The sequence below is a fragment of the Dermacentor albipictus genome, chromosome 1 (genome assembly GCF_038994185.2).
Source record: "Dermacentor albipictus isolate Rhodes 1998 colony chromosome 1, USDA_Dalb.pri_finalv2, whole genome shotgun sequence".
In the NCBI taxonomy this organism is placed as follows: domain Eukaryota; kingdom Metazoa; phylum Arthropoda; class Arachnida; order Ixodida; family Ixodidae; genus Dermacentor; species Dermacentor albipictus.
Genome location: NC_091821.1, coordinates 239,038,198 through 239,053,457, shown reverse-complemented (window position 1 = coordinate 239,053,457; position 15,260 = coordinate 239,038,198). Strand labels below are relative to the sequence as shown.

The window sequence follows — 15,260 nt, the reverse complement described above, 5'->3', positions numbered from 1 at the left end:
AGAGGTAGGCAAATCGGAAAACTGACATTATATATTATTAATTAAACTAATTGGCTAAAAACTTTAGAAACGCCACTTTGAAGACGCCATTGACACATTTCCTTATTAATTAAACTAATTGGCTAAAAACTTTAGAAACGTCACTTTGAAGACGCCATTGACACATTTCCCATTGTTGCTAAATTTTTGTGTCAATCATGGTTGCCAGACTTTGTCTCGCTAAAATAAATTTTATTTGATCAATTCTCAATTTTATGAAAGAAGCATAACTTGTAAAAACAAAAGTCCATAATAAATCTTTTATAATCAACTTGCGTAATGTTCAAAAAATTTTATTTTACAATGTTGCCATTGTTTAGTGTTTGCTTAATGGACAGGGTGGCCAGATTTCGAGTAGTTAGCATTAAAATTAAATAATTACTGCCAGCTTTGACTGTCATAAACTTATTACTACAGCCTTAATAAACGCGCAGTGTATCGTTCTTGTTGCGGTTTTAATGTTTTTACACCAACGGTAATGAAGTGAACTGCAACGCCTCTCTCTGGGAGCCGTGGTAGGTCTCAGAAGACAGTTTTTTTTTTTTTTCCTGTTTCGTTTGCTATTTTTGATTGATATTTTAAGTTCAGGTGTTTTGGGCCAAAGCATTCGATGTGGCACGTTTCGTCTTCATGGGAAGGCGCTTTCAGAAAAAGCACGCATGGAACTCGCATAGAGCAAACGAGAGACACGAATCGAGCCTGAACCGCTTCGTGAGTATTCGCGCGTAATATAAATGCGATGTTGCCATTGCGTACCAATCATTATGCAAATACCAGTGACATATCGACAATGCGTCTGATAGCGACTGGTTATACCCCGGCTATGTTTCGCAAAGTTATTATTTCAATGCTAACTGCATGCATGACAGGAAGGACTGCCGTGAGCAAGTTTATCGGATATAAACATGCTCGCTCGTAACAATAAGTGCCGCATTTCTTGTAAACAAAATGTCTGATTTCATGGGTTATCGCAAATTCACAAATACCAATGGCAGGATCATTAGTGTACAGTCTCCGGCAACCATCGGAAACAGTTTGAAATAAATATCATCGGCACATATTTTCTAAAAAAAATTAAATTATAGGGTTTTACATGCCAAAACCAGATCTGATTATCAGGCACGCCGAAGTGGGGGACTCCGAAAATTTCGACCTTTGTATTAATTTTTAGTAAAACTTGTGGTTGAAATCAGTGGCACAGGCATGTCTCCTTAATGCGCAGTCTTTTGATGCTGCCTTAAACGCGGCAGTTATAAAAGAAGAAAGAAAACAGTATTAGTGCGCACACATATGTGATTTCTCAATCGTTTATGATATGATTGTACGGAACTTATTTTTTCTCCCTACGTGATTATTCTGCCAAATGTAGCCGCAACCAAAATTACTACCTACCAGGCTCAGGGGGTTTGACATGCTTGTAAACTATTATGTATGTGTAACTCCATACAAGCCGCATTTTGTTATGCTTATGCTATGAGGAAACCCAACAGAATTGTCTTAGTCGTCATTATTGACTTTGACCAGAAACTTTGTTTCATTGCTTTCTTTGCCTCCAGTCTCCCAACTAATCCAGCACAATTGATCTGTACTATTTGATTTCTTGTGGCGCCTGCATGGCATCTATCTTGTAACAATCTTAAACGTTCATACTGATGTCTAATAAAAGCTATACCTGACAAAGTTGTAGAGCCATGAGATAGCTTTGTTTTCACACACTAACCAAGAAAAGGAAGTGGTAAAACTTAAGTGCTCTGTGCGTCAAAGTTTCCCTATACTGAATGCAGGTTCCTAATTTTTCTATATTATTTACAACCGCTTTTGCTGTAATAATATCATACACCATAGGTGAGCGAATATCAACTTTTTTGAATATGAATAGTAAGTATCCAATATCACACTGAATATGTTAAATAGCCAACTGCAGATGCATGCGTTTACAGCAGGAATAAAATTGCTGCACTGACTAGTGCAAAAAGTAAAACTAGCAATCACAGACAAGGGCAAAGTTCTAACACAAGATCACTATTTGGCGTTAAAAATACTGTTGAATAATTTTCCAATAAAGAATCGCTCCTGTATGACTGGCTTTTCAAAAACTTTAAATAAATGGTTGGTGAAAAAAAAGCAGAAGTTGGGGGAAAAGAAGAAAAGGAAGCTGCCGAATTGGACTTGTGTGGCAAAGACACATTTAAAAGGGGCCATTGCAAGGAAAATATCATTGGTTGTAGCATAACAGATAAACTGCTAAATTAAAAAGAAGAAAAAGGAGCTGCTGAATTGGACTTCTGTGGCATAGACACATTTAAAAGGGGCCATTGGAAGGAAAATATCATAAAACTGCTACTTGAAGGACAGCCAAAAAAAAACAATAAACGACACGCTACAAGCAAACAAACCAAGCCACAAATGTATGTTTGTGGCCTGGTAAACATACAAAGCTTGCATACAAAGTTTACAACACTGCTTGCCGGACCGAGAAGTCACCAGGCGGAGAAGTCACCAGACTTAAACATTTGGTTGTTGTGAAATATTTGGTTAGTTTCCATTATTCTAAAATGCCTAATAGTTCCTTTTCGAATACAAATAGTTCGCATGTAACAATCTATTCCTATTTGAAGGTTCGAATATTCGCTCACCCCTGCACCACATGCATTCCACCAGTGCACACAATATGCCAATGTGAGCACGATACACTCGTTACCTTTCTTCATATTAAAAGCAAAATCTATTCAAGAGCACAGGACCCTGACAACGCGTCTTTTTTAGCAGGGCATTTTCAATTTCATGCTGAATTATTTGCTGCACTGATCTGGTAGCTGTGAAACCAATAACAATGACATTAAACATGTGCAAGAAGGGAAAAATCAACCGGTAATATGACTGATTGAATGTTTCCAAGTTGAGTTCCTCCATCTGGAATTTCATTGGCCCCAGTGCGAAACTAACATCTTCCAGTTGGTTTCAGCTGAAAGCTAACAGGAAAACAACAGGGTCTTCCCGATAACACAGTTTAAACTTAATGTACCTATCTTCAGCTGCCCCACAATGTTCAAATTAGGCACATGGATAACCTTGCCAAACTAAGCTTCATTCTGAATAACCCTAAAAATTTCAAGTGACCAGTTGGTAATGTGTGTGCCTTTCTGATTTCATGTTTACCCAGCTTTTTAAAAGGCTCCATAGAAAATGGGATATTTGGTCTTCTCAAATTATTTCGAAAGGGTGCCTAATTTGCCTGAGAGATACATTACACATTTAATGCATTTAAAACATCTCTGAGCCTGCTGCTCCAAGCATTAAGGGAGCCTATAGTTTAATATTAAGCAACAACAATAATTTTGGAACACAACTTTCTTCTGGTGCAGCAGATTAAACGATAGAATAAAAGAGAGGGCCAACATACAACTGACAGCTCGATTTGTTGCACTCGTTCCATTGTTTAACAAGCAACACATCAAGGCATGACGTGTTCTGGGTGCTCGCATCATAATTTGGTATCTTAGTTGAGCTGCCCCAAGAGCATGCACTTCACTGAACAGTTGCAGCAATGCAGAGCGACTATTGCAATGCTCAAATCTGAGTTGGTTGATTACTAGATAACTAGCCAATAGTGTTCTTATTGCAAGCCTTGAACCCAAGTTAGGAGAACTTTTAATGCCTTTTCCTAATACAGCGCATTGCACTCTGCATGAAAGAACCATTTACCAATTGCTCACAGGGTTAAATGTATTATATTACTTTGATACAGCAGCTAGAGAAGCTTCTAGCTGCACCAAAACGAAATACTTCACCAACTCCATCTAAGTTTAAAAGAATTTGTTGCTGGTTCGTACTTGTAGGTTGTGATAAGCACATATCTTAAGACAGGATGAAAGAAGGTAGACATAGGATGTGTCTCTTTTGTTTGCCTTCTTTCATCCTGTCTTCAGTACTGCATTGTTAAAACCTCCATCCATCCTATGCTTTGTAAAAAAGGAAAATTGGATAACTCTGCCATGCCTTCTTTAAATTACTTCAGAAGCACATAGATAACTCACAAGTTTGTGTGGTCACATCATGCTTATATTCCTTGGAAACCTTGAATAATCTTGGTTTCTAATCTATTGCATTTGTAGTAATAACTGAGAGAAACTATATGACTGCATTGAGAAACTTATGACTGTGTTTAATAAGTACTCACAAAGGCAGTTATGCCAAATCTTATAAAAGGGCTACTGCAGGGTGGATTTACTCAGCCATAAATGATAGCAAATTATACATCATACCATATTCATTGTGCATGCGGAGCAGGACCATGCTTCTTTTCATGAGTTAAAACCAAAATTATTGATGCATTCGTTGTACCTATTCATAGTGTTTCCACTTAGTACTACAATTTTTCATCTCGGATCCTCCTAATTAGCAGCAAACCAACTGAATAAAACACACATTCTTTTACCAGAGCACAGCAGGATATCAACAGCAGAATTTGTGCATTTTTTATTGCTTTCAATGTTGATACTCGTACAATGTGTATTGTCAATGATACCCTTTGAATGAAGATGGTGAGTTGTTCTAAAGAAACTTGGGTGTGTTAAATAGGATATAGGAGCCGAGGGCTTTACTGCATGCCTCTGAGGATGCCTATTCCATCAGAATCCAATCTAAAATAGCAAAATTTGCAATCCTGACCCAAAAGCAAGAGAACACATTCTGCAGCTGTTTCTTTGCCGTGCCGTAAGAAATTTGATCCATAGCCTTTTCAACATGCTGCAGTACATGCAAAGTTTGGTATAAGTTTTAAAAAATCTGCCTTTTTGGTGATGTTATACACCGTCTGAATTGGTAATTACGCTTTTATTGTTAGTTAACATCGTCTATCATGGGCAAGTTGGCGAGCTTTGAAATATTTACAATGTCAGCCTTCACAGCATGAAACTTTTCCAATGCAGAACACACATTTAGGACTTGACTACACAATCTTTTTACTGACAACAGTAATGAATTCACTCCGGTACGTAGCCCATCAAGTTGCATGTCAAATTGACCATCAGGTAGTAGTGAGGATGCGTTGTAAATGATATGCAACTTTCACGCGCTGCCTCAGACTGTTGCAACTGTTCAAGGATGTTTTTTGTTTTGATCTTGGTATTCCAACAATATCTAGTTCATTTTCCTTTGCTATAGGTTACTTTTATTTATTTGCTCCAACAGCACAATAGAGTACAACACCTTATGAGGAATGCTTCATACCCACTGTGGTTACTTAGTGGCTATGGCATTGGACTGCTAAGCACAGCAGCCGCATTTCGATGGGGGTGAATGCACAATTAAACACCCTTGTACTTAGATTTAAGTACACCTTAAAGAACCCAAGGTGGTCCAAATTAATCCGGAGTCCCCCACTATGGCGTGCCTCACAATCAGATCATGGTTTAGACATGTAAAACCCCATAATTTTATTTTTTATTTTTTAGGAAAGCATCATGTCATGTGGACTTTCCATTCGAACTAGAGCATACAATCAATTTTAGGCTTGGATTTTGCTTTATCGTGACTAGCGGTTTGATCTCTTACTCCTCAAACTCCAGAGCCAGCTGTGCTATACTGTGCTGTTGTGCACTACTCATCTTTACCATAAAGCTACTAATTAGTTGGTGTCACATAGTGGGCAGTCAGAGGTGACTGTCTTTTCTCATTGCCTGACATATTACTCATTGTTTTAGCTGCAGTGCATGTAGTTGCTGCATGGCTAGGTTGGTTTGAGAAGCAGATTGAGCAAACTTATACATGTATGAGAAATGTAGCGAGTGTTCCATGCCCTGACGGTCATTGCTTCAAAAAATCACAAGTGTGACGATAGAAAGCAACCAGAAGCTTGCTACAAGAAGTTCAAACTACATCTGCTCAATTAGTGACATATGGTGGGCTTTCACAATAGCTTTGCCACAATGCATGAGGATGCATAATTTTGACTTACATCAATTTAACAAAATCTGTTTTCTTCTTCCATGGTCTGACTTGGATAACTTAAAACAACAGGCAAGGCACAGACTAGACTTTGTGTTTGTCGCCTTTTTTTAAAATCCTTGGTACTTTTCAACAAGCACACTTTCTTTATTTTTGAAAGAGGGCGGAGTAGCCTGCCTTTTGGAAATTTCACATATTCATAAAACATTTTGGAGCAATTCCTCAGCTTTGCATCTATTCCGAACAACAAAAATAAAAATATAATGTTGCATCACAGTATGTGTTCTGAGTAACAAGTTATTGTTACTCAGAACGATAAAAGCACTGAAACTAAGCCCATTCCCTGTGTAAAGGTAAAAATAAACAGTAGTTGTAACAGCATTGGCTGAACAGGACTTGAAAAGTTTAAAATATTTGTAAGGACAGGTAAGGTCCTATAGTAAGCAAAAGATAACACAGATGTAATTAAAATAAGTGTGAATAACTCGGTACAACGGCTATGTTTCTATGAAGTTTCTTCTCACTGTACAATCATGCCCGGATCCAACAAACACCTTCACTGCCTAAAACGTGTTCACTATTTGAGAGGTTCGTCATTTTAGGGGACTATATCTAAAGAGCTAATAATAATAACTAAACACGGTGCAGGAGAGACACTTCATACCCATAAAGGGTGCATTCTGCACTTATTAGTAGAAATCGGTGATTGAGGTCTGCTAAAGTAGTGTCAGCACTTCAGCAGTAGTGGCACTCAATAGTTTCTCAAGCTGTTCATGTCATCATAGGCCAAGCCTCTGCTATATAAAAGGCGCTTGTGCAGGGTTATGAAGATTAAGGCAGTCGATATCAAAACCACTGCAGGAATATTTGTGGTATTGAAAGTCTCTAGGTCGTACTCGTCACTGGAGTGCTCAATGCATGGGAGTTGTCTCCCTTTCCAGTTTTGGTTGTTGACATCAATGCCATGGGCACTGCATGTCTTCCCATCTTTGCTTGCAGTCAGGAAGGGTTGCATTGCCCGCTAGTGTGCACAACGGTGAACTGACGTCCAACACCAGGTCTTTGTAGACACCAAGCAAATGAAAGGCCAGCTTTTCAAAAACAGTAAATTCTTGCAGGCTCCCATAAGAGAGACAAACGTTTTGGATTTGGCCAGCATTACAGGACCACTGAAGAAAACATTTCACATCCTGGCACTTAACCCATTAAAGACCAGCGTGACCATATGGTCACGTTAGTCTTCACAGTGGATTTCAATTAATTAAGATTATTAAAGCGGCACCAAAATTGCCTTTGACGTGCCATTTGACAGATTAGAGTTCCCTTTATGGATACCAAGTGGCAGCAGCTGTCAGTCGTTTTGTGGGAGCCCCTCGCAAAGGCGGCGAATAAGTGGTGCTCTGCGAGTAGCGTGGCCATGCATGGCTCCAAGGGGTAAGTGTGGTTTTTTTTTTTTTCACTACTTATTTAAGCAATAGTCAGATATCCTTACCTCCGTATTGCTCTTTGAATATGTGACCTTCGATGAGCCTTTGTGAAAGATTAATGTTTGATTTATCCATAAACGAACGTGTTATCTTGCGCGTTGCCATATGGTCACGCTGGGCCTTTAGGCTACCTAATTTTTTATTTTTTTAACTGCATTCCCATCTTTTGCATGTCTGCCGGCGCGTTCTCGCAGTGGTTGTTCCTTATTTTATTGTCTGAATAGGTTGATATTGGAAAAATAGCGAAGATAGCCGTAGAGGAAGATGACGTCGTGTCAGTGATTTATATCGAGCCGCCATAGGCTAGCACCTATTCGGATGAAGACTCGGCCGATGAAGACTCAGGTGGGCTCATTGACAATCTAAGCAGGTGGCAGCTATATGGGCCGGCGCTGAAACGCGGAAAGCCTATCCGCTGCGAGTATAAAGTATGGTGCCTAAATGCCAAGAACAGGTGTGCAGCTAGCAAAACAGTGTGGCCATGCCTATACGCCACAGATCAATCAACAACCCATGAATGCTTCTGGTCGGGTTATTTTCACGGGCATTTCAAGAAAAGTATGCATCAAGGCTTTCAAGCTAAACAAGCATCAGCGCTTCAATTACATTTGTTTGAGAAAAGCTTAACAAAATAATTTGTTTTGCTTATAAGCCTGCCAATTCAATATTTGTTGCCAAGTGAAAATCGCTTTTTTTTTTTTTTTGTCCAGATTGACATTGGACAGGGCCTGCGTGTGCCAACAAAAACATGGCGTCAAATCCAGGCTCGCGAAAAAGATTCACTCTTCGTGAAGGACCTCCTTGTGGCGGTCTGGGATCCAGCCCAGTTGCAAGGCCGATCTTTGCAGGGTAGGTATAACTTACTTTTCACAGCCTTAAATGTACTGTTTGAATTTCCTCAATACATGCTACTTTCTGCAGGGAAGCACTGCCCTTGGTTCCCAGACAAGCCAAGAAAGGAGCCCTTAACACTGTGGAAGTTGTCCGTCATGCAAGGTGACTACACATCTATTAACATATACCCCATTTCTTCAGTGTGCCTGCATGTGTGGTGCTCAAACACAGCAGCAACTGTAACCACCCTATGTAATGCCCGGAATGGGCCTTTAGGGTATGGTAATAAAACAAATAACCAAGTTGCCACACTCTTCAGTCAGTCTACAAGGTGAACTCCCTCCTTTCTACATATTGCCCTTTTCCTGAAAAATTTAAGTAGACCAGTCACACTTATACAGTTGACGAGGTGAAATTCCTTTGATAAATGGTAAATTTCCGAACTTTGTAGCAGATGTGTTTAATTAAACTTCGTTTTATGATTCATTCTAAATGCAATTTATGTCTTGATGGCTTTGCGAAATGATTCTAGGGTGCCATAGCTTGTTCCATGTTTTTGTGTCGTTTACTTATTCAAAGTACCCCGCTAAAGAAGCTGAAATGTCTACGATTGAGGATGTTTATTCTGCTACAAGAAGCCATTTGACTTTTACACAACTGAAAATTCAATGTTAAATTTTCATTACTCAGAAGCTACCAAAAGCAAACTCTTATTCATTCTTTTCTTTCATTCCTAGAAATTAATCTTTTCTGCATTATGTTTTTAATAATTTAAATGCATGTGTTTTGACAGCCTGCTTCAAGCGCCGTCTGGAAAAGCAAGGTTTCCCCGAGAGTGTCGTGTCAACACTGGTGAAACATATGAACCATTACGTGGGGGAGAAGATTGCCGACATTGACAGAACAGCGAAAAGGTATACTGATTAGAACAATTTTCTTGCATTTGCTGCTTGAACCTTAGCTACATAAACCGCAGATTGTGACTCTTAAACCTGGTTGGACTGCTGAATATTAAAGTTGAGGTGCTTTTTTATCCAATTTCAGCTTGCCAATGTTGCCAGCTTTTGAGGGCAACAGGTTTTTCAGGAGTCCATACACAATGCTGTCTTTCTTTTTTATCCATTTCTGCAGATTGTGGCGCGACTAGACCGGAAAGGGCCATCCCACATTGTATTTTTCTTATTAATAAAGCTTTAAATCCAACTTTTTGCTTGTTGCCTCTTAAGTTATCATCTTAAGTTATCATCTTAAGGAAGTAGTGGCTCCTTGTTGTGCAATATGATGTGCAGCAAGAAAAGCATGGGGAAGAGTATTAATGAAGAGATTCTCTTTCTGTGCTGTTCATATTGTATTGCATCATATTAGATCACAATATATATGAACCAACTGGCCTAGCAACACGTAATAATGTGGTTCCTTATTGCTGTGCTAGTTTGCTAGATTCACACAGCGCAGGCAGGCGGTGCATAGTCAAAACCATTTGACCCGTCGAGCAGATCCATTTGCACCATTTGGTTCCATGCCAATTGGCCCAATTGGTTCTATGCCAACTGCACCATGTGACCCAATTGGCAACAACCAATTGGTTCTATGCCAACTGCACCATTTGATCCAAATGGTATACAACCAATTGGCCCAATTGTTCCAAGTGGCCCAATTGGGTACTAATACACAAATGGGACCAATTGGAAACAAGTGGAAATTTTCCAATTGGGTCCAATTGTTTTTTTCAACTGGGCCTTGCAAACTTCAAAGTGTATCAAGGCGAGCAGGGAAGATCCCGGAACATCTGAAAAATATGAAAAGGACTTCTGAAGAGCAGCGGCGCCACTTCTTCAAATGGTGGAAGAACTCGCAGCAGAGACGCACGACCTTCCATTCTTTTTCTATTTTGATAATTTATTCACAAGCATGAAGCTACTCAGGCATCTCAAGGCACAGGGCTACGAAGGCACAGGCACAGTGAAGCAGAACCGTGTTCCCAAAGAGTGCCCTATCGCTTGACCAGAATTCGTCAAGTTCCAACCTTGTGGGCAGGAAGATCCCGTGCTGAACGACAATGGAATAACTGCTGTCCGCTACATCGACGATTCTGTAGTAACGATCGTAAGCACCATTCACGGCGTAGAGCCAATGTCATCTGCAGACAGGTACTCTCGTGTTCAGAAGAAGCGAATCAAGGTGGCCCGTCCGAACACTGTTGCTCAGTACAAGTTTTACAGGAGGAACAGACCAGATGGATGCAAATGTAGGCACCTATAGGATTGCAATCCGTGGCACAAAGTGTTTGTGGCCGATTTTCACTTGACTTTGTAATGTATCTATCAGCAACGCTTGGGCGCTAATTCGTAGCACAGGGCTCAACGTCGCGCGCGTGGGATTCCGCAGACAAATTCCACAAAACTACCGGATGCGACGGGACAATAAGCCTAGAGGACCTGGTCAACGCAGAATCCCAAAGACTGCTGATGTCCTGAATGGTACACAGTATGACCAAGCGGCCCACTTTGTTGCAACAATACCTAATGGCAAGAGGTGGAGGTGTGCATGACCTAATTGCAACAGCGCGGTGCATACACAATGCACAAAGTATGACGTCGGCATGTTTATTCCATGATTTAAACCATATCACACTAAATATGTGCTCGACTATTCTCTATGTATGTTTTTGTGATGTTTCATGGCTTGAAATAAATGTTTTTAGCTTCGCGTATTTTGCAGTAGCGCAAGGGCCCAGTGTGACCATATATGGTCACGGGCTATATTTCAAAAACTAATTAGGCAAGGGTAATATAAATTTTTGCACATGAATTATTATTAAAAAGGTAAGGTGATATATTAGATTTATTTCAAGATAGCAAGAAAAAAAGAAACCGGTCCCTAATGGGTTAAGAACGTCTAGGGGATGGCATCTTTAAAATTATGCGCCATGAGGCTAACCACTTCCTATGTTAGCAGCCGCAGTTTTCACCTATTGCAGCTCTTCCCTTGTCAGAATGGTCGATATCCTTGAGTTTGCAACATGCAGCAGCACAGCGAAGATTGCCAGTGGAACATAAAGTACAGTGGCAGTGCATCTACTAAGCCAAAAAGGTTAAAAATAAAACATAAAGACCATGGCGCTGCCCTGACTGGCAGCGTCGTGTGGCATGCGCTGTGCAGCCATCTGCCTCCCCCTCACTCACCATGAATGCGCTGCAGTTCATTCCTTTAGCTGTAATTGAACTTAATTAATTGTAATAGACCCAGGTCATTATAAGTGGACAACTCTCTTATACATTGTCTGCAAAACTTTTTGAGTGTTGATAAAGTGTTCGTAGAAACTGAAACTTCACTTTGAATCAAATTTTTCTAAGTAGGTTAACTGTATATTTCTAAGAAAACAGAAATCCTGTTCCTCTACAGCCTTTTAAGTGCAACATTCTTTTCTGCACAGCACAACACAGAAGTACGAACTTTGGAAAAATCTTTACCACGGAAGGGGGGGCACCCATCTCTAGCACCAACTATTAGATGAAAAGTCGACAAAACGATAGTGTTACTATGTCTGCAAGCCAGACATGTACAACTTACTAAGAAAAGGTAATTAGGTTTGTACTAGGAAATAATGTAACAGAGGAAAGTACCACTTACTTTATCTTCAAAGGTACTTAGGTGAAACACTAATTCTCATGAAAAATGTAACTTGTTACTTGCAAGTTCCTTTCAATTTAACACTTGCAAATCACCCATCAGAGCAATCGTCAAATCCAACAATACCAAAGCAGAAAAAAAATTTCCTTAGAAGTGCTTGAATTACAGACAACAAAATATATTTTCCAGTTGAATTGTCTCAGTGTTTTCTTGCCTCATATGCTTCCCTCCTTCTTTTACTGATGCAGTGGTAGAAGGCAGTGGTAGCAACATTTGTACCTGTTTTACAGTATTTCATTTGCAAGCACAGGTTTGGAAATATCCAGCATCAACTTAAGCAGCTGAGTACTGTAGTCTTGAGCAACATGAGCATCGCTGGGACTAGTATGACTAGGAGAGTACCACAGTATCTCTCAGTGCACCAGAGATCATGCAGAGTTACCAGAAAAATGACACAAAGCAGTTGAGTGTTTCAGATCAAGATGTAGATCAAGAGTAGATCAACATGCATGGAGTTTCACAATGAGTTTATTGAGGCCTCGATACAATGCCTAATAACTTGAAGCACACGCTGATAGCAGAAATTCTACGAAAAATATTATTCTGGGTAATGACCACCTTGAGCTTTGAAAAATAAATACACTCCTTTCATTATTGTGTGTTAATGACGTTATTGCACATACAGCTAGTTAAATTTATATACGAATTAAACTTCTGTAAGTCAATATAGGTAGCATTATGGCTATAACTTAATTCTATATCGATTTCTGTAAAGCCTAATATTGCCCTGTAAGTACAGTGCCCCCACAAGTTAAATAGGTATGACTACGCATGTCCTGCCCACTTCTACTTCAGTGGTCCATGTGCATTTAATGCAACCTTTTCCTTTTTTTTCCTTTTCCTTTTTTTAAACAAATGAACTTCTACCAACTAGCCCAACTTGCCGCTCCGCTCCAGTGGTATGTATGACAAGTTCACGTTATACGAAAGTAGACACAAGTGCAAAGCACAAGTCTAGAAGGAGCGATAACGCTCTTATAAAATGCAGTTCTAAAGTGCAAGAAATTTTAGATGCATATATTTTTTGTCAGTTATTAATAATTCATGAGATAAATGCACTGGTGAAATATATACGTTTTATATGGTTTCTGCAACTCCTTTATTGCTTAATATAAAAATGCACATTTCTTGAGTATTTGCTGCCTACAACACTACACCGAACGGTCCTCAATCTTTCAGTATGCACATATTCCCCATATGAATAATTTTTGTTCTCACTCAACCATGGAGTTTTCTACTAAAATTACTAGAGGGAACTGTGGTGCTGAAATCATTCAGCTGCCATAATTTGTGGATTTGTTGTATTTTCATGCTTGTACTATTATTTACTATTGGCTCAAATTTGAAAGCAATCCTACTTTTCAAAACACAGACTGTGTTTCACTATAAGTAATCACTGCAAATGTTTGCATTTAGAAATGCAACATTCTGCGGCAAATGATCAATGATGCAAAGCCACAAAGCCATTTGAAACCAGCAAGATGAAATTTTGGCAAGTCCATGTACTAACCATCATTCCCGTGCTGGCCGAACAACAACACTTGCAGCTGCCATAGACAGCACCAGAGCTCCCTCTGGTAATTTTAGTTGGCCAACTAAAATAGACCATAGAGTTTCCGGAAACTCTATGGTCTCAACAAGGCCTGCATTATTGAGAACATGAGGTAAAGGCTCTCACTGAGCCACAAACACAGATTCCTTGTCAAGATGCCCAATTTACAAGTACCTTGCTTATTGAGTACAAGGTACCCCAAAAAATATTGAAGTTAGAGTACTAATTACTGAGGCACAAAAGTAACTGCATGCAATTAAGTTACCAATTCACTAAAAAAAGTAATTAAGTTGCAGTATATTGAATATTCTATTCTATATGCACAAGCCTGTTAAAACGAACACCAGTGCTGTGCAATGATTACAGTAGAACAATCATTGAATCTGAATATCTGTGGTGTAAATAAAAAAACAAAGATTGGAAACTGCCCATTCAAAGATTAGGTTGATGTTATATTACTTCATTACGCTAACAACGTAACTTTGAAATAGCTGAAGATAAACAGCATGGTATGATCTTCTTGTAATATGTATGCTTGAAAGAACTTCCAAACTTAGGACACAAATATGCTTCATACAGGATGGGTGTCTTGTCAACTAATAGTAAAATAAATTGACTAAAACTGCATATGCCAAGCCATCAGTGTCATGAGGATTTTTCATGCAGTCTTTCATGGAATAAGCTCAGTGAACAATTTAACAGAGAAGCATGAAGCACCATGTCACCTTAATTTCACTTTGCTCAGGTTGCTCATGTTCAAGTAATAAATTATGTGAAAGAACGGAAATGGCCACAGTATGAGTACGTTCTTAAAATTCTCTTTTCTATGCAGAATACAACCTTCAGACAATTTCACTAGACAGTCATTATGCAATCGACGGCAAAATATGGTGCATGTAGCAAAGCAGAATAGCGATTTGGTTTTGCTAAAGCGCTTGGTGAGCTTATGAAGGTACCAGTGTACTGAAGCATTTGGGCCTCTCATAAGTATGCTTTGTGTGTGACATGCACTAACTTCATCCATACCTCATCACAGTGTGATTATTTGACACCACCCATGCTTGCTCCTGCTTTTCTTGTACATATGTATTTTTTTTAAATAATACTGACATGCTTGAGTTCTCACGTTAGCCTTTCATGCTATGACTGTTGTTGGTAAATACTGTACAGTAACACAACAGTTAAACATTACTACCTTTACTTTATCAAGCTCAGTTTAATAACATTTCCCATTTAGTTAAGCTTTTAATCACCTAGGCTGCTTCCATAGGAGACCATGCATTCTATTTTCAATTTACCAAAACAGTTGATGTAGCAGTGCACTTGAAATAGGCATATTCATGCACACATGAAAAAGGACATACGTACACAGGCACTGAGACCCAGTGCCCAGCATCTCTGTATGTCCTTTTTCATATGTTTATGAACCTGTCTATTTAAAGTGTGCTGCTTCATCAATACCGTGGGTCACCAACAAGCCTATCAGTATCTATTTACCAAAGTAATTTTGGACTGTACTTCTAATCACCCAATCACCTTCTGGTAGCCCCAGCAAGATAGGCCCACGCAGAAATGACTTGAAAAATGCATCACTGTGCCAGTTGAAACTTGTACTCGAAAACTTGTTGGCAGAAAAGGTACATGTTTCGATTTGATTTTTGATTTAAATTGGTTTATTTAATCACATAATTACACAATGCCATACA

The 15,260-nt window shown here is 39.3% G+C and overlaps 2 protein-coding genes across 4 annotated transcripts in view; one reads left to right on the top strand and one right to left on the bottom strand.

The window, feature by feature from the left end:
* LOC135901568 (uncharacterized) overlaps positions 1-15,260 on the bottom strand; it is a 1,085,637-nt gene that overhangs the window by 1,056,560 nt on the left and 13,817 nt on the right. The window lies entirely within an intron of this gene.
* Positions 570-9,516, top strand: LOC135901268 (BEN domain-containing protein 5-like). 3 transcript variants are annotated; one of them, XR_010564068.1, is made up of 6 exons: positions 570-750; positions 7,301-7,422; positions 8,186-8,324; positions 8,397-8,471; positions 9,103-9,223; positions 9,441-9,516. XR_010564068.1 is itself a non-coding variant. In XM_065431011.1 (5 exons), the coding sequence occupies exons 1-5, from the start codon at positions 670-672 to the stop codon at positions 9,454-9,456; spliced, it is 432 nt and encodes a 143-aa protein (XP_065287083.1). In that variant the 5' UTR covers positions 570-669; the 3' UTR covers positions 9,457-9,516. The 3 variants fall into 3 exon arrangements, 2 of the variants coding, with proteins under 2 accessions (XP_065287083.1, XP_065287082.1); XM_065431011.1 differs by lacking the exon at positions 7,301-7,422; XM_065431010.1 differs by lacking the exon at positions 7,301-7,422 and having other exon boundaries at positions 9,354-9,463.

Bases quoted from the DNA above. Each gene is read 5' to 3' on its own strand.
- LOC135901268 (XM_065431010.1), top strand. From the start codon at position 670: ATGGGAAGGCGCTTTCAGAAAAAGCACGCATGGAACTCGCATAGAGCA. The intron at 8,472-9,102 runs GTGACTACACAT...GTGTTTTGACAG, and splicing joins GAAGTTGTCCGTCATGCAAG to CCTGCTTCAAGCGCCGTCTG. The intron at 9,224-9,353 runs GTATACTGATTA...ATCCAATTTCAG, and splicing joins ATTGACAGAACAGCGAAAAG to CTTGCCAATGTTGCCAGCTT.